The sequence below is a fragment of the Anticarsia gemmatalis genome, chromosome 21 (genome assembly GCF_050436995.1).
Source record: "Anticarsia gemmatalis isolate Benzon Research Colony breed Stoneville strain chromosome 21, ilAntGemm2 primary, whole genome shotgun sequence".
Lineage (NCBI taxonomy): Eukaryota > Metazoa > Arthropoda > Insecta > Lepidoptera > Erebidae > Anticarsia > Anticarsia gemmatalis.
In genome coordinates this window covers 3850402-3876717 of record NC_134765.1, presented here as the reverse complement: position 1 = coordinate 3876717, position 26316 = coordinate 3850402, and the positions used below count along the sequence as shown (strand labels likewise).

Here is a 26316-nt window from a genome sequence, read left to right as displayed (position 1 = left end):
ACCTGCGCGCGCGCCGATAAGATAAAGATAAATATTCTAAGTTACCTGACACCTACTTACGTTAGTATTTATTAAGTTAGGGAATGTTAGCTTCTTACTTAGCTGCTGTTAAGTAAGTATTTTTTTTTTGTTTAAGGAAGAGTTTTGTGTTACTTGTAAGTTTTAGGGCCGATTTTTCAATTGTTAGATAAAACTCCATTTGAAGAATATTTAATGTTTTTGATAACTTTCAAGCAAACCATTTTTAAAAAATTTAAACTAAATATTTATATCTAGGTGGTTTATATGTATATAAACATCGATTTTTTTTATATTTAATGCGGGAAAGAAAATTTGTTAAGCATATAAATAAAATATTTTACTAGATTCAATCTTTATTTCAGAGTTGGTGTATGAATCACTATGAGACAAAACACCAAGTGTCATGAATTCGCATTTAGGTAACCGTTTTCATAACTCTATATTATCACCATTTAAGAAATTACAGCAAGCCCAAACCAAACATCAATCTCACAGGTGTAACATAATAACAAGTTAAAACCAACACCTGCCAATATTTTTTCAACACTAATAACACTAGATAAATCCAATCATGTATCGTTTCTCACATCCGCCCATCTCTACGTCCTACATATAACTGACATAATTCGAGTCATATTATCGCGTATATGCCTGCCTGCCTGACTGCCTGCGCGGACGCACAATCAATAATTTTCTATCAATGACCAACACCGGCCGGTTATTAGTTGTGTAAAAAACAATAACTGTATTTATGATTATAAGGTACGATATGGATGGATTTGTATGGATGTTACCGTGGATTATTTTCCTTGATTTTTTTTAACCCATTACTGTCCCACTGCTGGGCAATGCTCTCCTTTCGAACGAGAGAGGAGTTAGGCCTTGAGTCCACCACGCTGGCCAAACGCGGATTGGGAGCTTTGCATTCCTTTAATAAATGAAATAAACAAATTTTTAGGCATGCAAGGTTTCATCACGATGATTCCTTTCACCCTTAGAGCCAGTGATAAATATTGCTAATACACACATAACTTCGAAAAGTCATTGGTGTGTTGTCTCGGGTACGAAACGGCGACTGTTACATGGGTCTCGCCAACTTATATCACACGGCTCTCACTGCTCTGATCAGTGTTTTTTTTGTTATCGTTGTTTCCTGAATTGCCCCATTTAACTCTTATTAATTTTTATTGTTTAAGGTTAGTAACTCTTTTATATCTTAACGGTAGTAATTAGTCCATAAAATGTTAAAACCTATATTATTATATTGAAAGGTTATTATGTTTTGTCATAAGCACTCATATAATATAACCGTATTACTCGGTATTACTTATAAATATGAATAAGTATGAATGTGTAAAATATGTATAAATGAATAACGTTGACCATAAACAAACTAGACTGCACACGTTTTTAATTTGAAGACATTAACAATTAATAAATATTTATTTAGTTTAGCAATAAGTGCATGGTGCAGTAGCATAATTGGACTTCTTTTTATAATGAAATAGATCTACTTTACTATCTAAAGATACTATGGTTTGAAAATAAATTAATCGTTAATGCGAGAGAGCTTATTAAAAAATACGTATCATCCTCACTCTAGCCTTTCTTTCAAATATGTCGGCTTCCAGTCTCACCGGATGCAGCTGGACACCAGAATTTTACATGGAGCGACTGCCTATCGGACGTCCAGAACCCAGTTACCTAGGTTATACCACGATACCCTTCGGTACGACTGGTTGTGTGAAAGATGGTCGAAAATGACATCCGGGACCCACAATTTAACGTGCCTTGCGAAACACGGAGGAACTCGATATGTATAAGATCGTCACCCATCCACAGAACAACCTCGGCAACCTCGGCGTAGCTTAACCTCAGAGAGCGATCTGCGCGGCTGTTGTTAACTAAGCCACGAGCTCCTCACTAAAGAGACTCTGGTTTGAAAATAGTTAATCGTTAATGCGAGATAGGTGATTATAAAAATACGTAATGTACTTAAATACCGGTAATAATCAATTTATTGCCTATTAGTATATAGGTAGGTAATAGGTTTTAAAGAATCGCCCTAAGGCATTCAGATCATAGACTATTATCATCTTCTTTTTTACGCCAGATCGGATGTCCTGTGCCAGGTTTAAAAAAAAATAATACTCTTATAAATTTAGCCTAGCCTTTAAAATAATAATAGCCTGTTAAAATAATATTTAGGTATAGATTACTTAACAGTAAAGGTGTTTAATAATTACTTAAAATTTATGTGAACTTTACGAGAGAATTACTTTCGTTTAAGCTTTGCTATATTTTATGTTTAAAAACATAAAATAATAATTACGACATTTAATTTTAATTACATATAAGCCTAGTTATTCTTCCAAATATGTTGGAGTCGGCTTACAGTCTTACCGAATGCAGTTGAGCACCAGTATTTTACATGGTGCGACTGCCTATTGAACCTCCAACCAACCAATAAATTACCTTATGGATAGATACTCTTTGGTAAGTCTGGTTTTCAAGCTTCTGACTACCAGTAAGGACTGTAAAAAATATTTGAAAATGAGAAATGACAGCCGAATCCTACAATTTAACGTGCCTTACACGAGGAATCTCGATATGTATAAAGTGGTCACCCATCCATAGATCAACCTGGAGAACCGTAGCTTAACCTGAGAGATCGAGATCTGCGCGGCTTACACGTAGATACTTAGCCACGAGCTCACCTAACTATTTTTAATGTTCTTAAACATAAAATAATTGGTACTTAATTTTTGTTATATTAAAGTAATGTCCACTATATTCTATCGTGTGGTTTGCGTTGTAAAATCACAGTCGGTATAATTCTCATAATCCGCGCGCATTCAACATAACCTTTCACACTTCGTGCGCATGCGCATTGTGGGCGACTGTACTTACCACCGTGGCTAGTACGTAGTGGAGTGCGCGTGAACACGATTGTACATGTTTTAATGGAGGAAATTATCGTGTGAAATTGTGTGATTGTTAGGTGTGATTGATATAGTGATTGGGTATTAATGATATGTTTTGTTTCTTGTAAAGATTTTTTACTACTAACAATATAGAATGTTGGTCGGAAATCGGATGTTAGTTGGATAGGTGATAGGTTCATATTCTAAATATGAACACTTAATAGAATTTGAGTTGAGCTTGCTCAGGATGGTAAAATTCCCGGTGGTTTATCATCTATACTAATATTATAAAGCTGAAGAGTTTGTTTGTTTGTTTGAACGCGCTAATCTCAGGAACTACTGGTCCGATTTGAAAAATTCTTTCAGTGTTAGATAGCCTATTTATCGAGGAAGGCTATAGGCTATATAACATCACGCTACGGTCATAAGGAGCGGAGTAGCAACGAAAAATGTTACAAAAACGGGGAAAATGTTGACCCATTCTCTTAGGTGACGCAAGCGAAGTTGCGCGGGTCAGCTAGTCTAAGATACAGCAGTCGTAAGGTATCGAAGGTCAAAGGTCTTCGTACAACTTGAATAAATGTTATATTACGTACTAGATTTTCCCTCATACTCAGTGTCTTAATTTGACCGGCATTTACATTAACTGTTCTTTAAAGATATAACGAAACGTTGATACATTGTATGTATCGCATAGAAATCGTATCAAAATTTAACTTTGAATAGATTTTGAATCGTCAATTTCCATGTGAGAATATCAATGTCGACTTAAAATTTTATGTACCGTTACCTTATAGAAATAATAAGTAATAGTATAAACATATACCGAATGAACTACGAACCTTTTAATACCAAGAAACTTACTAGCTCATGTGAACTGGAGTAGTCAAACTATTACCGTTACAAGTCAGTTATGTCAAAGCAAGTCATTCAAGCAGGTAATCACTTACATATAATATAAGTAGCAAAGTAGAATAGAGTTCTAAAGGTTTATATGATTGTTGTATCACTACGGACCACATTTTTCTTCCCACACGATACCTGGGTTCAGGTTCAGCTAGAATCAGGGCATAGGGTATTCGTAATGCATTTCCCCACGAAAAAAAAAAAAGGTTCAACTAGAATGCCTGACGTTTCGGCCTAGGTTGCGTCAGGCATTCTAAAGTAAAATGCGTGTTCTAATTAATTACCCTATTCTTGTATAAAAAGTGTGCAATCGGAAAGTGTAGTGTGAAAGGTAAAAGCAGGCCTTTAAAACTCCAGAATGAAATAGGTGTTTTTTGCAAGTTCATTCTAAACCAAAACTTTCAGTCTACCACAGTCACTGCTTGCGAGTTCAAACGAAACGAAAGGTCCTATAAAAATTTTGGTCATATTTTTTTATGGCAATTTAATAAATTCGCGTTCCATTTTCAACTAACATAATTAGTGATGTGCACAATACAGCCGCATCGATATCGACACTATAACCATAAAGGTGCTTACACGCTGTCGGTATTTTTAGTCTCGCACAAAACGGCTATAACGCGCCGAGACCGCCATAAAATAATATTCCTTAATACATTATAATAGTGCTATCCCTGGGTAATGTTCCTAAGTATTGGAATTACAGGGCGGCTTGTATCTGGCCACATATTGACTGCGGTGTGGTGTAAAATGTAAACTTTAACGATAAAGGTGTCTGAGGAAATGGCTTAATTCATTTACACCTGATAAATGACTTGTTTAAAAAATTGTGTGTGCTCTATTATAGATTTTGTTATTGGCTATAGGTGCAAAAGCATTTGATGGATATCGAATGACTTTAAAAATTGAATAGCTATTTGAAAATGAATTCTATTATAACACAAAAAGCTTTTTAAATCATCAGTTCCCAGTTATATAAACATATACTAAAAATAAATTAACAAAAAATTGTGCTCTATATTCACACAATCTACTTATACTATACAATCATATTATTAATTTATGAATATTCTGTAATATCAACAATTGTGTTGTTGGACACAAAATATTTCAAATTAAACCACTATAAATAAAATCGCTAACTCTTTCACATTACGCCATACATTTATATCGGATCTCATCGGTGCGTCTGATTGGCTGCGTGTGGCGAAATCGTTCGATTATGATTCGATTCATCCGATGACAGATTACAGTTGAAATTATCGATACTAATGTACACCTCTATATTATGATTTTGATTACACGGACTATACAGGGTGTAGGGTTACTGAGAATATATTAATATTATACAGCGTGATTTTTATTTGTTTACAGATTAAAAAGTATTTTGCAGACCAATAGCGTTTGTATAACGCAATCACGCATCGATTTAAATATCTTACTTTCAATCTAAGCAGAATTTCAAATCGACTGGGTAGGCGCGGTCTTTTAGATATCAGCAGGTTTTGGTGTAATTTATGCATTGTATACTGTAGTGGTTCAAACTGTACCTCTCGGTATATATCGGACTTATTCAAAAACATGATTTATTTCCTCTTTATAAGTAACGTTATCTAATGATACACTTTTGCTATGTCCCTCAATCTAATCCCCTGTTTATTGTGATAACTTTTTATCCTACAATCTCAAGTCTTTTAAAATCTTTTTCAGGTTTTAATAATATATGGACAGCCCTAGTAATCATTATAGTGATGATACGTCAAAGTATTACATAAAGTAACATCACTATTATGACAACTTTCTATAGACAATTGTGTAATATTGACAACTTTTAACCCGTCACATGCAAACCAAACGTAATCTTTGAAGTAATACATAATTGACGGACACATAGTACTACAAATAGGTGTAATTTATTCAATTATTAGCTATAATTTATGTATGAAAAAATATTTACAAATGTCTCTGCAATACTTGCGTGAAAGAAGATGTAACTCTATATACATATGTATATGCTAGACTCTTGTTAAAAATATATTTTACCCTTTGTTTTCTGGCCTTCGGTTAATATGTCAGCAAATTACGAGTATATCGAAATCAGTTTATTCGTGAAAACAAAACAGGTAGACAATGTAACTTTAGTGATTTTGAATACTAAGGGCCAATATCATCGTTTATATTTAAGTATCTAATAACCTATCTACATAAAATGAGAGTAAAATAGTAAACATTCCCCATTTTAAACTATCTGATAGATAATATTGTATCGAGATTGTTAGTACCTATCAATTTATTCGGCGTCTACGCAATTTCTATAGCTAGCTAACTATGTATGTATATCTTACCGACCTTTGTCACTAGAATAACTATACGACCATAATAAAAGGCTGAATTACTAACAAATAACCTCAAATTTAATTACCACATTTAATATTACTAACAATTATATATAATAAAATATATTACTAATTTTGTGTTTATAGTTTTATTCATTTTACATTAAAAGCTGTATATTAAATATCTTAGGATAGTTTTAGTAGTCATAAAATCTTTAAAGGGTTTAAGGTAAATAAATAAGGTTTAATGTTAAGGAATAAAAGCCATGTTTTAACACATTCCTTAATGCTATAGAATTATTAATAGCTTGTCGCCATATTTGTCTGGCGCCTCGGTCAGTCAGTACTGAAAACTTACCAAAATTGCAAGAGGGTTATAAAATTTTACAAAATTCTTTGTCTGGACAGTATCATTATATTATCATTATAAGTACTAATTTCTACTTTGTAGAAGATAAGAAAATAAATCTTCTGGGTTAGTCTTTACCGGGATTTAAGCTATATCAACACCAGCAATGAAGGGATGACGAAAAGGCACTCAAACTGTTTAAAGAGCTTGAAAATGGGGCCAATTAACTCAATAAAGAGGAGAAAAAGTGTATTTTTTTTTATAATAGATGGGAATTTCCCATACATGTTATTTTTCGGCACTGGCTACATAGCTATATTCGACAGCTAACTTAGTACTTAATAATAGTGTAATACGGCTGTCTATTATTAGTTAGATAATAAAGTGATCTTATACCCTTCTTCCACTCAAAATTATTAGGTTTACAAGACGTCTACAATCAATATTCGATATATTAATCCATCGTTAAAAATCATTAGCCGTTTCAAAACAGGTTGGTCTCGTGAAAAACATTGCCCATTACATAGCCTTTTGACAGGTGTGTTGTATCGAGATAAATATAGTATAAAAGGATCCTGTTACTGTATCAACTATTACACGATCTGGCTGATAACATGATTGTCAGATGAAATAGATTAACAGTCACAACAGATTTAGGTAATACAATTTTGCAAAATATTCGATTTTCTGCGCATGTTCAATACTCATTGTGCCTTTATAATCGTATTCATGTACTTTGATCACACACATATTATGTCGATACATACCTTTCTTTTATTCCATGGCACCATTTTTTTCTTAAAGAAGGCTATCTAACTGGTAACTGTAAGCCAATAAAGTGACAAACTAATAGGGCTCAAAATAGAAGCTAAAATATTCAGTGACAGAAGATTCTTTATCTTGTCAACCGCGAAAACTTTCTTCGTAATCAAAAGCCCTTTGCAACTATGTCATAAAATGTTTTACCAAACAATATTATGGTAAAAAACGGTTCAAAAGATAAATCTTAAATCCCTAAATATTCATACAGGCAAACTAAATATTAATTTATCTAATCGACATACAAATCGGAAAGGACGCCACTTAAGGCGGCGCGTACTAAGGACTTATTACCATAGCAATCTGGAACGCATAAACCTTAGATTGTACTAATTAAGAGTACAAGTTGGAACGTTTATCCAATAAGATACAAAACCAAGATATAAATAAAGCGAAATCTGATACCATTTTTGTTGTGTAATTAGCACATTTTTAAAGATATACTTGAGATAAAATGGCAACATCGCACTTCAAATTTGACGCATTAACAAGAGGTTTTAATGTGTTTCTGTCTACTTCAAACTTTCCAAAAACGTTGACTTTTTGACGTTAACAGGCGCATAGTAGACCAAATAATTTGGTCTGAAGTCTTCCAGAATATGTCTGCTGGTTCGTTTCGATGTGTAAGTATGAGTATGCAAAAAGCCAGGTGAGATCAAGGATCAAATGCTACTCCAATATGATGACTGACACCGAAACTTAACAATTCGCAGCTTACAAAAACTAGGCACAGCACGTAACGAACAAATAATCACAAAAACATAAAATAACAATAATGTTTATGGACTGCGACATTTTAAATAAATATCTACGATCCCCGCTCAGATACAGAGCTTCAAATACAATAAAATATAACTGGTAACAGTTTTAAAAGACCATTAACTCTCGAGTAAACTTTAGTAAAATTTATTACGGACATGCAGCCAATAAATATTTACAATGACCATTATTGTTATAGATCACCTCAAAATTAATTTAAACCTTAGAAAACCACTTAAATTGAAATGTACACCTCTCACTAAAAGAGACATCAAAATAATTATGAACAAATAAAGCGGCCAGAGACAAGGATAAACAAATAAACAACATCGCGACCGTCGCAGCGTGAATCCGAACGTAATCTATGCGCCTCGTTTTCTGCCGGCGGGCGGCGTGCGCTTATATCTCAAACTTTTGACACATAACCTCAAACTCACAAATCAATATCAGTTTCAACTTAAATCCACTGTAATAGAGTCCATTTTTCAGTTTTAATCCGCAAGAAATTAAGCTTTTTTTAATCTAGACTTCGTTTCACACTTACATTACTACAAATTTATTTACGTTTGACAATTTTAATTTAGTGTTTTAATAAAACATTCTAGTAAGACCACAAGGTCGAGTTTCGCTAAAGGATCGCGTTTCCAATCGTAACTTTATATTTGTAAAGTGCGAAGGAGCTCAGAAAGCAATGGCGTCGATTAATCAAAGGCACAGTTTTGTTTTTCGAATAATTTTGAATAATTTGTGAATGGAAGCGCTATCTGGCGGACAAGGCGAAAGTAATTTATAACTTGTGTATTCTGTTAATTAATGAGCGCGATTGTTTTATTTGTATTCTTGAGTTTGTTTAAGGTACCGCATCGGAGAATGTTGCTGCCACCTTAAATGTTATTACAAATGAAAGCGGTATCGACATGGATGGTTTTTTGAAGTGATCGGAAATATTTTAAGCTCGATACTGACGGCATTGTTGCCGCCATTTAACCACGCATGAAAAACATTTTGTGCAACCTGTCCTTTGTCTTGCATGTTTCAGAAATTACCGCCGACATTTTTGTTGGTTCTCTAACAACCAATATCTTTGTAAAGAATTTAGTCAAAAGTTTGTTAAGAGTGGAAAGGATAGCTCTGCGAGCTTTAAGAATGTGATGACCTGGATAGGGAGAAATTAAGAAACAAATGTATCAAAGCAGAATCGCCACGAGACTGGATAGACGATATAAAGGAGATGAAGAATGGTAGGTATAGTAATTAACCTTTTAGGCTGGCTATGAACATCATTATATGAAAAGATGTCAATACGTTAATCAAAAGTATGACTAAATTGATAGGTGTTACGATACCGAAGTTGACATTTGTTACTTAAGTATATTATTATTACAGTCTCTTGTAATAAAATAGCGTCTATTGTCTCAATTTTCACTCTGTCAACTTCAAGCTGCTATTGAGATACCTAACTACAGCAGCACTAAAACTAAGCCTCATATTGAAATAGGGCTCAATCAAATTGTTCTCATTGAGTACCGCTTAAAGACTTGATAAAACAGAACAAAATTTGCTACCTATAATATTAAATAATACAACAAGGACTCATTCAAATTGGTCACATTGACTATCGTTTAACACTCACACACGCTAAAAATATCCTTTATAGTAACCCTGCCCCATTACCTACCTCAATACAAATCATTATATGTAAATGATAGTAATTAAATCCATGTTTATAAAGCTATACGGAACCACATGTTCGTCTTAATCACTATCCCAGCAATAAACTTTATAATAGAATATGTAATAGCATTACACTATTTATGTTAGTTTTATGTTAATGTCCACGGTACCCTATCTGTATTATACGTGGGCCACTACTTATATTTTGAGCCTAACTATGAAAAACGGTAAACGTGTGAGTGAAAACTACTTTATCGTGTTCTCGGGTATTCTTATGCATGATCTAGATAGATTTTTATCCGATCGAAATATTTTTTTAATATTTTTTTTCTTTCCCGAAGACCCTTCAAAAACAAGGTGTTTAAAAGCATAACCTGTTTCTTGAGGCGATGAAAAATCAATGTTTACGGTTTTCATTTTTGACGTTTTGGATCTAAATAAAGTCATTTGATGTCAAACTGTAACGGCATTACGAGAAACTCATTAATTGGTTTTTTTCGTGCACATAATAGCCGGCTGTTTAGCGACATGCGTTACGGCCGGCATTGATTTTATTGAGCTCGACCTGTAGGATTTTGTGATTTTTCCATATTTTACACCAGTCTTTAGGTAAATTTTTGGTTGTAAATCAATAAGAATTAACCATTCTGCATTTTTATAAAGACACTTTGTGCCGTTATAAAGTTTTTATAAAAAATCATGGGACCATTTGTTCCGAAGTGCTTCAAGCGCGAATATTTTTTTCTGGATTTGGTTCATTTTAAAGCTTCCATAAAGTCGACTGGTGTTTATGTTTGGGCTCATGCGCATTATATCCTAGATCCCTGTTTTATCACAATTTGATACACGTATTTTGAAGCTAAACGATGGACTTTTTAAGCATTTGTTTGCACTAATCGGCGGGAGGACCTTCTCGAATTATTGTAAAAAAAAAATGGTTAATTTAGAAAAAATCTTCTAATCGGAAATGTTGTTACCTAATATTTTATATCTAAGAGTGGAAATAATGTTTAGGATTGTGTCATTCTTTTCTTGTATCAGGAAACTAAAATGCATAATTAATTTTCGCACAGCATCAATTTTTTCGGAGACAACTGGTGACCTTGGACGACCTTCAGGAATTTCATTGGTGATGGAAAAATAATCGTGATAGAACTCTATTTATTGGCGTTTTAAATTTTCAAAGGATCAGACTTTATCACCAAAATAATAAATAAGTCGATATAGACACGACTGTTTCTATAAGTCACGTCGAAAGTCGTAAAAAATATTTGCACGAAAATGTTAACATCCTAATGCCATTTTCCCGCACACTTACAATTTTCGATCGATGATATTGAAAATATTTTCAGCGCAGATTTCAAAACTTTCTTAGAAATGTAGTAGTCAAAAAGACCAAACTTTACGATGAAAACGCCAAATGGGGTCTAAAACAATCAGATTCGTCAAGGCTCAAAATATAAATAGTGACCTAAGTATAAACTATGTTCCAGATAACAAATTAAAGGTTCTAATTAAATGTTTTTGTCGTAATTCGTTAGATAACTTAATGACTTTTTTGGGTTTTAGGTGCTAATTTATTTTAGTTGGATTTTAATGCTTTTCTTAAGTCCTTTTCTATTTCTGATCAACTTTCTTAACTAGTATGAACAATGGATGACATAAAGTAGGTAGGTACCATTCTTTTATAATATCGTTCGTGGCATAGTGGTTAAATACCTTAACGTAAGATCGTGGGTACATAATATTATGGATCAAAATATTATTGTAAAATCTGCAAAGAATCGTTTTACGTATAGTTGCACTTCGTGACCATATCCTTGTAGAGCCCCCATGATACAAATTCCCTTTCGTACAGGTTTTATTTCATTTTCCTTGTCACTTTAATGTGTGTCTGCGTGCTTTTCAACATCGAACAACCATGGTTATATTGATGAAGCATTGATAAATATACACATCAAGAATTTTCAAAATTCTTCACGTACTTTTACTTATTACGAATTCACAACATTACTCGAAATACAATATTTTTCAAGATACAACACAGTATTACTCTTTTAAAGTTCAGGTTTTCAGCTCTTCTCAAAATTCACATCAATAAAACACGTAGCAATTGTTGAACAAATAAATAGTGAAGTAGGAAGTGAATACAATAAATAGATAATGTACATTGTTGCACGGTAAGCAAATATTGCCAACGGCTCACCATTCAATGGTAAACCTATTCTAGTCCGATACCGCCGGCGATCCCGTTTGTTTACACTATAATATTTACATCGAAAATTGTTTAGCAATATCCAATAAATAACTATATTGTTTGAAAGCAGACTGGAATAGTATTACAGACACAACTGTGATATATTTAAAGCCCTTGTCAGAACGATAACAATCAAATCGTTGAGATCATTGTCATAAGAATTGTAGCCACGCTATCCGGCAAAATATATGAAATGTAAAGTTAATGTTCGCCTGGTTCTTTCTTCGATGAGTAGCTGCTAAGTCACAAATAAAATTGGTGCTGATAAGGGAAGATGACAGTCAGCCATGTCAAAGACCTAAGGATCGCCTGTATTTTGACGTTAGGACAACCACAAGAGATTGGGAATACTTGTGAAGAAAGGCTTTTGTATTCAGAGAAAAGAATCCAGGAGACTCTATCACACTAACTTTAAACCAAAGGAGTTGTAATTAAAACTGGTATCAACTACACTAAAGAAAAGTGAAATGGTTACCTTAAAAACCAATTTTGTTAGAGTCACCTCAGTTAAAAATATGAAGATCTTGTATGAAATACTAGTATGAGATACTAGTCTACACTATGAAGAAGGTACATTCAAGGTAATAATTTCACAATCCCAGTAAAAATATTTAAAAAGCATACAGAACCGTAAAATAAAATAAAGCAAACGCTCGTTAAGCCGAGTGCACACAATAAAATTATTTATTCGATAAAACAAATATGCTTTAATAAAGTGCGACTTTTGTCACTTCGACTTGTAACTCTTAATGGTGTTCATAAATTATGGTTTGAATACACTTTTATAGGATTTTAAGCTTTGTAATAAAAGGGATATGGTTTGTTTTGGGATGTGCTATGTTGGTGTTTCATAAATTGTGCGTATGATCGATTTGTGAAGATTTTTACTTCAATATATGTGAACTTTTTACTTCATCAAAATATTTTGTAATACGTAAATAACGCTTCTTCTTACTTATACCTATAAGAATCTCTAATGCCTTGCTGACCAGGATCACCTCCTTACTGACCTCTAGCAAATTTTTGGTCCAGCCTTCAAGCTCATAATGCTGGTTGAATCATTCCTCTTTGACAGGAATGAGCAGAGTTAGATGAAATATTCCCGTGTTTTTCTGAAAATGTCCTTTAAACTAGGGGTCGAGCCTATTACCAAAACCCTTGCCTACTATTAAAAATATTCTATCAGTGACTCATTGCTCGACCCGAAAGACGAAACCGAACCTTGTGATCAGCAGTAGCACCGTCAAGACCACAGGCCGGGCAGTCATGATTTCCAACTTCTGACCTTAAAGACCTCTGCCTCTACATTCTAAGTAACACTTAAGTTTACTTTATCCATAATTTTACACTACAACAAACAGAAAATCACTTACAAACAGTATCAGCTATCACAATACTATTAAAAAAGTCTCGTAAAAGGCGAAGGTATGGAGAATGGCACGCATGTCCAGGTGTCGGTAATTACCAGTTCATTTGAATTGAATGATACCAACATCGCCTGCAATATAACAGCACGACAAATATAGAACTAACTTATTTCTTTATGAATAAAACAAGTTGGATTAAAAAAGTGTTTGATGGGAAATGTATTATAACATCACGCTTTGTTTTTTGAAGGGGATGATTAGTTATTACGCGAAGGGGTAGGTAACAATACCATGTTTCGCTAATCGTTGCTGTTGGTCGATAAAATTAGGGAACGGCTATTGACGTAAACCTGTGCCTCGATTCTCTACTATTATCGACTACCGACAACCGAACTGTCATCGAGAAATGTTGTATGAAAATTTGATCAGCGCCTCTGACGGGTGTCGTAGGAAACATTTTGGCAGTACATTCTAAATGATCAAATTTTCATACAAAATTTTTCGATGACAGGTCGGTTGTCGGTATTCGATAGTAGTAGAGAATCGAGGTACTGGTGCGATAATACTTGTAAGTAGTACGAACTACTATTGAGAATAGTCTAACAAAAAATGTTATAAAAAACATTATTGTGGTATGCTTAGGATTTTTTGGATAGCCCGGGGTATGTAGATAAAATCTAGTTAGTTAGTTTAAGTTATTGATTTTTATGAATATCATTATAAAGATTTTTGAGTACTAGTTAAAAAGGCTAAAACATCGAAATTGTGTCAGTAGTTTCGGAGAAAATCCCAAAAAAAACATCAATATCTTTTCCGAAAATTGCAATAGGTATACTCATACGTTTAACAAAATTTCCCTAATTCAGCGTTTAAAAAGCAAATATAATGTTCTATTGGAGCTAATAACGGCGTGAACAGACGGGGAAGTGAACGCGACACTCGCTGAGCACCTTTTAATTCTTACACCCCATTTGCTTGCCCATTGCAGTCTGTGCAAATAGGAAGAGCAAAGATATAGAGACGTGTTGGGTGTAAACTTCTTTTATATTAGGTTGGGGAAAAAGTCTTTTCGCACTATAGTTTGTATGAACTTGTTATAAAATCTCTTTGGCTTCAAGAATCACAAATGAGTACACGGTTCATTAGGTTTCTTTCAGTGAGATCGTGAGTAACCCAAATATCGAGTTTTTTGTGTAGACAAAAGATTGTATTACAAGTTACATACTATAATGTGAAAAAACTTTTTCCCCGACCTAATATTTGGATTGTTGTGTAGAGGTTTTTATTTGCTATGTACGATGTGTGTTAATATGTGTTGCGTACAAGCTTTATTGATAAGATAAAATAAATGTGTTACTTATCCTAAAAACATTAATAACTTTAAAAGTCTGACGACATCTTTCATCGAGCTCGTAGTATTAATATAAAAAATCATTTCAGTTTATGTTTTATCGTTTTTTTCATGAAAGTCCCAACAATTATGTTATGTGATGTAACTATAGCTTTAGCAAAAGGGATAGGAAATTATTTTCTAGCCAGTCATAGCAATGCATAGCCTTAGGAACAAGATAGAACACATTCTTAAATTAGATCAAAATGTTAATATTGAAATGTATGTATTTCATTTAAAACACATATCGCTAGCTTTTACTTGAAAATTTCAAATTGCAATGTATCGAAAAAAAATATAACAAACGGCGTCGCCACCTCTTTACTAGTCCCAATGTTTTCCTAATTCGGTCCTCAGTCCGGCGCCCTTTCATTTGTACTCAATTGCCCTGCATCCCTTTGGCACATTTCTTTTATTCGCACTTTTTCACCCCCCAAGGAATGTCGTTCTACCTTCTGTCGTCAACTAATTATCGCAAAAGAAATTTATTTTTTAAATTGCTTAAAGGGTGACTAGTAATTTCAAAGTTTTCCTTTAAGGTACCGTAGAGGTAATAATGAGTTCTTATGTAATTGACTATTAATTAATTCCGTTAGTTTTATGACTTTTATGGTGTATAAACGATAGCGACGATGTAGACTTGATCGCTTTTCGATGATCGAACGGCACAGTTTTTTAGCGTGTATAATGTTTAGACTCTACGATGAAAAAAGTCGTTGCTATAGCAATAGGCAACAGCGAAAACCAGTGTTAAGATGTGTTAAGCAAAACTTTTGTAATAGGACTAAGGATTGTTTATTTTTTTTAGGATAGGCGATTTTTCCAAATGTAAAAAAATCGCTCACTTGATTTCAAGAATCATTTATTGTTACTTGTAGTCACAAAAATTGAAAAATTTACCTTTTAATATTTTAATTGGCTTTTTTTACATAATAAGAGAATTGTATACAAAACCTTCGGCCCGAAAGACGTACCTCTATAACATGTCGTAATTTATACTCGAGACCCAAGGATGATTGAAAAAAAAAACAGAATTATCTTAAACACAAGAAAATCTAGGATGCCATGATTACAAGGTAATTTCTCTAATTACTATTTAAATGTTGTATTAGACTTTCTCTTGCAGTAAGTAGAAACATGGCTGACTCGACCACAATGTCAACAGGTAACTATTAGCAAAACAGTTGGCGACCACAATCATAATCATCTGTTTTGCGGTGTTTAAGTTACGTTTGGTTTTTAGATTTCTTGTTTTCCGTCATTTAGTATCTAAAGTACATACAGATAGTATCTAAATAATTTAACCTACTATGTCACAACGCTAGGCAAAGGCTCCTCTCGGAATGAGGGAGAGGTTATACCTTAAGTCCTTTTAAACGATGACAAATAAAAATTGATTTTTGATTTTTAACTAACTTGAAATAATGAGTCTTTAAAAACGTAAGTTGAAACACATATTTTAGGAGTATTTATTTCCACTGTGTGCAGAGCAGAGTATTTTTTAGCAACCAGAATCTGATAATAAGCTAAACAATCGGGTAACCAAAGTACTTTCTTCAAGAATGGTAAAGTACCTAAGCCCATCTACCTGAATAATACAACTTAATTAACCAACCAACAATGTCTGATAAAATCACTTTCTAAACGCAACTTCCTAGAAATTAAGCGTTATTTAATAACGTCAAAATAAATAACACACAAGGCAACATTATCAGTCGCGTCTTAAACCTGGAGCTACTATGAATGAGCTTATTATCAGTATCGAAACAGTAATCGCGCCATTCTCCGACAATCTTCTGGACAGGCTAGATATAATGCAATTAATTTCTATGGGGCAATTAAGCTGTGAGTCCAGCTTTATGCCGTCGTTATTTTATGGTTGTTTTATATGACTATGTTTGTCAAAATTATTTTTGTTGGGTGAACTAGTTTTAGAGTGCGTTTGCGAGTCTGTCAACGACCAGTAAACTATACATTTGTATACCTCTAGATAGTTTAGCGAGTTTAGCGAACAAACTACATAGAAAGGTATCCTTCGATGGTAACGAGTGTTTTTGGGATTCGAAAGATAGATTTAGAAACTGTCAGTTAACTTTATTATACTGTTCGTATCACTTCGGAGATATTGAGCCTGGATTTTTCTACTTTCTTTCAATGGAAATAAACATATCATTACCACTGTGCTCGTACAACCGTGCTTTTACAATATAAATAACATTCGGATAGACTAACAAAGAAAACTTTACGGGTTATTGCGATACACTTCCACGCAAAGTCAGGAGTAAAAACTAAAGTCAATGATAGCCACAAGACAGGTGTGTTATCAAAATGATCAGCATTATGATAATAACACGATCATCTTAAGACAAACGATCTACAGTGCTTGTGTAAATAACCACGACACTTATGTTAACAACACACTATAATTGAGACATTAACATTAAATATGCAAAAAACTTAACATTTACATATTATGGGAAAGGATACTAAGCACAAATAAGGTGCTTTTACTTTTAATTTTGTCGCTGAAATAAAGTAGAAGATAGAGAAGATATTATAAGACTGATAGTTACTAGTATAAGTGAACAAAAATGTTTTTTTTATGGCAACATTAGAGGACTACAATTTTATGTAGGAACTAGGAACTTAGTACCACTCGTGAAAAAAAATCATTGGTTCTAATTTAATTATTTTCCCCACATCGTTCTGTTCCCGTATAATAATTCAGGTTAAAACTAAAGGTATGTCAAATTTGATGAAAATCCATCCCGTACTTTTTGCGTAAGGGAAAAAGAAACATCCAATCAAAATTTTACGTTAATAATGTTATTAGGATATATTCATATTACATCGGTATTCCCAAATTAAGTTCTTAATTTTAAACCAACGAAAAACTTGTCATATTGTCATGTTTTACGAAACATTGTTTGATATAATTGAGACGCAACTTAGTTGCAAATTACTAGCCATGTATAGCCGGAGCGCCTGAGGAACATTGCAACACACATAATGCCTTAGAGCTGCTCAATTGATTCGCAGAATCACGTGTGATATTAGGACAAATTGACGTCTAATTGATGATAGGACTACTATTTTAGATAACTATTTTAATTGCTTTGGAAAAAATGGTAGTATTTTAAATGACTTTTTTTGACAGATGAATAATGATAGAAGGTCGGAATGCTAAAGTGATGTTAGTTTAAAAAAAATAATGCCATTTTAAACTGTTAGTTACCTAACAACAGTTAGTATCTACAAGAAACTAATTTGTGTTGAAAGGTTTTATTCCACGAAATATAAAACCTTCTAGTCAATATTTGTCCAAATAACAGTAAAATAGCCTCATAATCCATAGTATTTGCTAATTACGTTCAGCAATTAAAATTTAAAGCCTCCCGCTATTTCATTTAGTCTGTGTTTCTATATTTTTTATCATACGTCGTTACGAAATATCCTTACCGATAATTAGGCTGAATGCAATCAATTCCATCGGCAAATTGGAATTAAAAAGCAAAAATCAACACCGCACCGACTTTATCTACACGTATAAAGCCTCATTTGGAAATAAAATCGGTCCATATATTAGACTTGAATACTTTTTTTACAAATAAAATATTTTTTATATGAATAAAGCAAGTCTTTAGCTGACTAATTGTGACGTATTTTACGATCAGTGGTCAGAGTAAGAGGAATTAAAGAGGCAATTGTAGATAGTACAGTTTTTAGTATCGGCCATCGATTTATGACGGTAGTGTCTCTTTTGTAGACCTTTTATGGTGAATGTCAGTGCGTCCTTATGAAGTTTAAGAGCTTGGTGGATTGCCACAAATGTGTGGTTACAGGAACCGGGTAAAAAGTGAAAATGATTGTTTTTCATCGGCCATCAGAATGTCATTGTTAGTTGACGATTATCTTTCTAGTATTGAGGCGGCTTTTAAGAATTGGTACTAGGGTTGGAAATTATCAAGATAATTATTTACTTGGATAATTATCGGCTAATTATGAGACAATTATCCACGCTTGATCAAATCGTTACTTTAAGTACCTTTACATCTATGTTGCAAATAACAAAACTTACGATACGATCAGTAAAGGAAGGACATGCTGCACAGCCGAATAAGCCATTTTTTCTGATGTTCCTATAAAAGTTATACAAAACCTAATCTTAGATATACCTTTATAAGACAGCTCATAATTAAATTAACGAACAAAACAATCGAACCATTCAAAAAAATCCTTCAAAATCCACCATTCCCACAAATTGAAACACAAGAATTTTGTTTCACAACAAAAACGATTTTCAATCATAAATATTAATGTTAGAATGAGACAGAAGACTAAACACTGAGCAACCAATCAACACCAAGCTCTAATGAAGTGGTCATAAGAAACCTGCCAAATACAGCCTTTTATAAAAACTGTTTGAAAGTCATACCGAGATTAGGTAAGTTCTTATAAGGAGAATAATTAGTGAGTTACGATATTTAGGTGAGTTTTTGTAGTTACTTGGTGTCATGTTTCTGAAGTAATTTTGATTTAGATGTTTATATTGATTTAATACATGACTGTAAACTTTTGAAAGTACATACTTGGTTGATAAGCTCGTAATATTAAAATCTATTAAAGGCTTTTTTTCTACCGTAGGGGTAGAAAAAAAGCCTTTTAGCGTTATCAAGTAACTGTCGAAATTTTTAAAGGTTAACGCGTCTATCGTCTGAAGAAAATACGTTTACAAATAAAATGTCAAACTGTCGATACCGAGGAATTATACCAGTACCAAGTGTATAAAGCCCACTACTGAATTGAAGTGTATAAAGTCCACTACTATACCAGTACCAAGTGTATAAAGTCCACTACTCATTACGATATAAACGATTATAGGAACATTAAATCTTGAACCAATTTCTTTAACATCACATGAAAAGAACACTTACCTTTAAAAGACAATACTGCGAAACTACAGAATCTTTCTCAGTACCAACAAAATCGTTCCATAAACGGCTGAATAACAAACGCTTAACTTACAAAAACCTATTTAAAAACATACCAACACTAAAACTTTCCCACCAAATATCAATATTCAATAACTAAACGTGAATCGCGAATTCCTATCACTGTACTCGGAGTGCGATTGAGTTTGGTCTGTTTTTGCCTCAGCGGGGACTTGAAGCGGCTCGATTAAGTCAACGAATTATTTAGACTCAAACCTTTGGAGTTCGGTTTAAATCGTTCTTTAAACGTCTTTATACAGTTGTTTTAATTGTGATAGGTTTATTGTTAGTTTGTTGCCTTTTTGTTAGAGTCGAATACTTTACTTTCCCACTACTGAGCTACGACTCTTTTTTTGTAATGGGAGTTGTTATAATACTTACAGTTCATTTAAGCTCAAGTGCTAATTGGGGACTTTGAATTTCTTTAAGAACTGATACAAAATACCTTAGTAGAGCTCGATTACCATTTTAGTAAGTCTATCCTTTTCTATGACAAGATGTCCATACATCGATACGTAAAAGCAACAATTTCTATGGCAAGATGTATGAATGTGAATGACATGACAAAAATTAATAGGGATCGTAGCAAGGGTGTTTTATTTTTGTAAATTATGTATGCTATAACTTCTTTCTTTCCCTATTGAAATGAGTGAATTTTCAATACACTTACAATTTCGCGAGAATGAAAAAGGCATCCAGTCTTGCAAAGAAACACTTTCGACATGACACTGTCACAACCACTTATTATGGTTAATCTTAACTTTAATAACAGAACAAAAATCCCTGACAATTCAACCTTTATCCCAAAAAACGAGCAAACCAAATAGTCCCAATATATCGGTAACCGCACTTTACTATAACCTGTATAATTAGGTTTCAGAACGGAGCGACGCGCCAAATGACAGCTGTCAATGCCGCCATCTTGCCTCCATATTGGTTATAATTTCGGCGTGCGTATGAGCAGATTATAGTGCGAGAAGACATTAGCGGCGAGAGACGACACGTGATCACTGTCATTTGTATCCGATTCGATTCCGAATCGATATTAAAATGTAATCGATTTCTGTAGAGCTGTTGAGGTTTAGATGTGGGAACTGTTTTTTCTGATCGATCAATGATGCCGCGGTGATAAGTTCTAATACTACTGTTGTTTGGATCACGCCTATCCTTTGGGAATCTTGGAAATTATACCACTCACACTTTGACTAAGATTGAGTTTCTGGTTCTTTAGACTCTGATAGAAACTCCATTTAATCCATAAAATGGAGTTTCATCATCATACAATTCCCGTTTTCAAATTCAGAATCAGCGGTTTACAAAGGAATATTATCTTTCTTACTCATATATTTCATGTCTCATCTTCCCAGTCTAGGGAATACATATAACACAAGATTTTGATAGAAAATCGTAACACTTCATCATCACCAAGAATCAAAGTCGCACTGAATTGTATAATAAGTGCCAAAAAATCGGTATGAATGAACCCTCTCTGATTCATTATTAGGTCTAAACTCTGTCATTGAGACGGTCGGATGATATCCCGTGTTTTTTGTTCCACAGATAATCTACTGTATAATTTTTACCTGTTACGAGTTCAAATCAATAAACAAAAAGACTGATATTGTTTCCGGATGTGAAGACAAAGAACTTCGAATCTTCTCAAGGTCAGGTCAGCAAGAGTCTAATTAGCAATATTACCTACAGTGATTGAAGTTTTATTTTTAGACACTGTTTTTACCTATGTGCGGTGCCTTAATTCCAAAAGTTGGTCGTTGGTATGCAATGGTTTATGATTTTGGGATCCATCTTACAGGTTCTATTGTCGAGTTATATTGTTTGTTTCATAACACCAAGATTGGTAGGTTATTACTTTACGTTTCAATCTTAAGGTAACATTTATAATGACAGTTAGAGCACAATAATAGGTAACCGCTGTGGTTATCACTAGATGTGCTTTAACAAAATATGCCTTAGTTGGTGTTTAGTCGTTACATATTGTACGCTTTCAGTGTATAAATAATCTTTAAACTTATTTTTTGCATTTTTTTACATAGGACATTAGTTTTTCTTTAATTAGCTTACCTAACGCATAATTCTTTTAAAATGAATTCGATATTCTACTCACTCTGACTATTGGCATCTGGCAGGTACATTTTAATGTTTGAAATAAGTAAATCTCTCTGATTAGATAGGTACCTAAGTACATTTTAGAAGGCTGTAGAAAATCGCGCTCCTGAAAGGATATTTCAAATCAAACTATTTGCAAATCACAATCCAACATTCATAAACTACTTCAATAAAAAATATCTCATTGGAAACTCATCACCTATTGACAAGAAGCTAACTGTACTTTGACGATAGCCTCACTACAAAGAGTTTAGTAAACGAAGCAGACATTGCTCTCAGACAAATGAACTCATCGTCCACACTGCTTGACAACTACGTATAATAGAGAATACATGACGTAGAGGACAGATTTCCGAGAACTATGGAATTTTGGGTTTCATCTTTCAGTACAATTTACAAATGTTTGTTCAATCGCATTTATATTGATTTCTTCGATATTTTAAATCGTAGCGTGATGTTAGTCCTATAGATTGCGTTATGAATGTGGCTTTTAGACCCAAGGAACGAATTTGCAAATGTGATCGGTAGTTTTTGAGGTCATTGCGACCAAATGATCAAAAAAATACTTGAGTTGGGTACATATCTATTTATATAAACGGACTGGCAATATCTCAACGTGTGTTAGTCGTAAAGTACTAGTAGTATCAGACTGTCGCCTCGCCACTACCATTGTAAGCGAAAAAATGCTCCGTGAAATTACTAATACAACATACGACAGACCTGTGCTATAACTACCAGTGGACGGATCATGATTCACACAATAAAACACAACTAAATATAGAAAATAACTTACAAACATACAAAAAACCATCAAGTAGAACATCAAAGTTACAAAACTTACTTTTCCGTGCGCTATGCCGCGTAACATATGCGGGCCGCTAGCAAAAACATGCGTGCGCGCAGCCCAACGGCATCCCACCCTAATAACTAACCATATCTGACTTGCCACTTTTTACAACAACACATTTTACAAAGAAAACTGATCTTTATCGGCATGTAAATTCCCTATGCTGATTGGGTAGTGTTATAATTGTCAATTAAGGTTTAATTGCTTTGTGCGTCAAAAAACTACCAATCGGTGAGACTGTTAAAGCCGGAATGTGGGTGTGAGGGACATGCCTCGACATAGAGCCTTTTTGTGCAAACACTTAGAAATCGAAATGCTTGTTTAATTAAGATCGATCTAAATAGATACTGTCGAGACAGGAGAACTATTAACATAAGTATTTAATTCCTTAGGTAGAAGTTAATTAGACGTTTTATGTAAAAGATCTCTATCAGGAAAAGATACTAGATAAACTACTATTTTAAACTGCAAGACCTAATCGAACTTTTTAAGACACGAAACACATTTTTAGATTTGATCCCTGTTTTATTAAAGTTCAGCATGTAGTTCAAGTACCTACAATAGTCCCTAATATTATTTTTAGCGTAAGTTATCTCATACATAAACATGGGATAATAATAGGCATAGCAACCTTTCAATTTTCATAACGTTTATGATATAACGTAAATTGTGACTCCGTTTTCATTATATAACATCACAGTTTAAAACTACTTATTTTTAGATGACCTACACGTATCGTATACATAAAAAACTTAGCTTATTTATAATCGTTTAAAATTAAATAATAATTACTTACCGATAATAAGGAAAAGGTTGCGGCACATGCAGGTCCATGGGCATCGACGCATGCGCATGCGCATGGGAGTAGTCATGCTGCATCATGCCATGCATGCCGTGACCCAGCATGGCGGCCCACGGCGACGCCGTAAACCCACCGGGATGTTCCATGATGACACTTTATAGTACCATTATATCATTACCACTTTTAAAAATCATTTTTGCACTTTTTGTTCTGAATTGAAGAACATTTTGTCACTTTTGTTCCTGTTAGAAATATTTATTTGATATTTTTATGTTGATGATCATTGTTTGGTATTCACTGCGTGATTGAGAGGTATATTAAACCGTATATTATTTGTCGTTTGTGTAGCTCAAAGTGATTCCATTTCGTAAAATAATGTTTAGTATGACTGTATCGACTGTGAAAAAAATGTTTAGTAAAATGAGTTAAACAATCATATTTTTTTCATAGGTACCCACAATAAGCGTTTGTGAGTTCTTTGACAGGTTAAAGGCTTTGATATGATGAGTACTGCCTGCGGTATTACACACAAGTAATAAATACTGAAAAAATGGGTTTGTGTAAGATTGCAATACGAAAAAAATATATATACTGACAAACAATTAAGTACGATATAAGGATGATATGGACGACGCAATACGATTTGTTACTAGTTTAATCAAACATCGGATATGCCATGACACAATGTGTAACAAATTATTTATGCCCGGTTTCTGAGTACATTTAGCGTATTTTTTTGGGTTCGTGCTATTGAATAGATAAACTACCGCTAAATGTCCCTCAGAAACCTTAGTTATATAGGGTTAGCGTTCTTTGCTACTACTTAACACCTTTATTATTACAAGAAGATGTTTGCTAAAAGGACAATAATACATTAAAAATTCATTACATTAGTTCTAAATATAACATAATCATCTGTACACAAGCGGGAAGTGTTAAAGTTGGCAGGTGACGCGCTCGGACGCATGTAAAGCCCGTGTAAGGACTTACAAGATAGCTGCTAAGCTTGTTAACTACTTTTATATCTACATATTTGAATAGTTTACTTTATAGTGATGATGGCTAACGTTTTGAGTAAATAAATGGCTTTATCCAACTCTTGCTTAAATTTGAAGGTGTGATGAGTGAATGAGACGAAATTCACATTATTTTATAATACTGATCTTTTTCTACTCTTTCTTACGAAACCCTAATTTCCAATAGTAATATTATTTCGATAGGATCATAGAACACTTGATTGTTTTATAAAAGGGTTGCCGAAGTGGTTCTCATAGAGCATTGAATTTTATTCCCCAGAAAGTAACGCGATTGATACCTGAAAATCCCATACCATTTACTGAACCTGTTAATAGAATGTAATCATAATAATATGTCTTTTGCTACTAACAATACACAAAACTACTAACTGTCAGTTATTTTAAAATCGAGCATTTTATCCGACTAATTGTCAAGATGCCAATAATCTTTTAACTTAAACAAATTCCTTCCGACAATTTATGAGAATCGAGAAATTAATTTACTAAAACGTGGAATTTTTTCAAGTCTACAATCAATACCTACACTAATTTCTCAACTGTGCCGTATAAATCAATATTCTAAGTAAATGCGATTAATCTTACACTAAATATTATTATAACGGAGTTTTATTTGCCAAGTCAAATACCATATCTCCTATAATTTGAGAACGAGTCACACGACTTCGTCAACACTCGGCTAACATCGTAAATCATCGGGTGTCCTCAAATAAATGTGCTATGTGTCATTCTTCACAATTATTAAAAAATAAATAAAGAATTTTGACATATTAGAATCATTTTTGACAGATTAGTGTTGCTCTTACGCATGTCTTTGTCAAATAGAACATAAAATATAACGTCATGCCATCTTTAAAGACTTAAAAACACAATAAGTTTTTACCATTTCTAATACTTTGTACGCGGTTTACAAAATAAAGGATATTTTGAATTTGAATTTAAGCAGAAATCTATAAAAACTAATAGTTGGTTTTATTAAAGACGTAATTTTTGAGTTCTTCGTTCGTACCTGAGTATCTTACTATTCAAATTAAAGTATAATATATTTAACACAAGATATTACATTGTTTCTTATTCAAAAGAATTGGTTCAAATACCATAGCAATTCTTTCATCTTAACACAATGACTCGGAATTGAGTGTAAGCTTATTATATCTTTTAATCGGTCATCCATACTAATATTATAAATTCGAAAGTAACTCTGTCTGTCTGTCTGTCTGTCTGTCTGCTACTAAATCACGCCTAAAGTACTGAACCAATTTCCATGAAATTTGGTATGGAGATATTTTGATACCCGAGAAAGGACATAGGCTACTTTTTACCCCGTGAAAATGACGCATTTCCCGGGAAAATTCAAGTGAAGTCAAGAAGTCGCGAATAATCAATATTATAATGACATTGAAATAACAAAAATCCGTTGTCATGGCAACTGTTTTAATGGCGGATATGCCTTAGCGCGACTTCGTTATATTAAGCAATATAAATAATTTTGAGAATATTTTTCGTGAAAAAAAGCATATTTTGTTGTTAAGGAATAATTAAGCTTTGTATTAGTAAAAAAAACGTGAAATAATTCAGTAGTTTTAGAGAAAACACGCGGACGTATCATACAAAGTTTTTATTAACTTAAATGCAACATTCTTTAACGAGCTGTGTTAAACAACTGTCGGACATGTCATTCCTCATGATTGATTCTTCCAAACTACCTTCACA

General features: G+C 33.4%; 1 protein-coding gene across 6 annotated transcripts in view; it reads right to left on the bottom strand.

The window, feature by feature from the left end:
- Positions 1-26316, bottom strand: part of trh (PAS domain-containing protein trachealess) — a 187385-nt gene that overhangs the window by 157958 nt on the left and 3111 nt on the right. For all 6 annotated transcript variants that reach the window (XM_076128321.1, XM_076128322.1, XM_076128325.1 and 3 more), the window contains exon 2: positions 23564-23966. In XM_076128321.1, the coding sequence (XP_075984436.1) occupies positions 23564-23715 (152 nt within the window). In that variant the 5' untranslated portion in view covers positions 23716-23966. The remainder of the gene's footprint in view (positions 1-23563; positions 23967-26316) is intronic.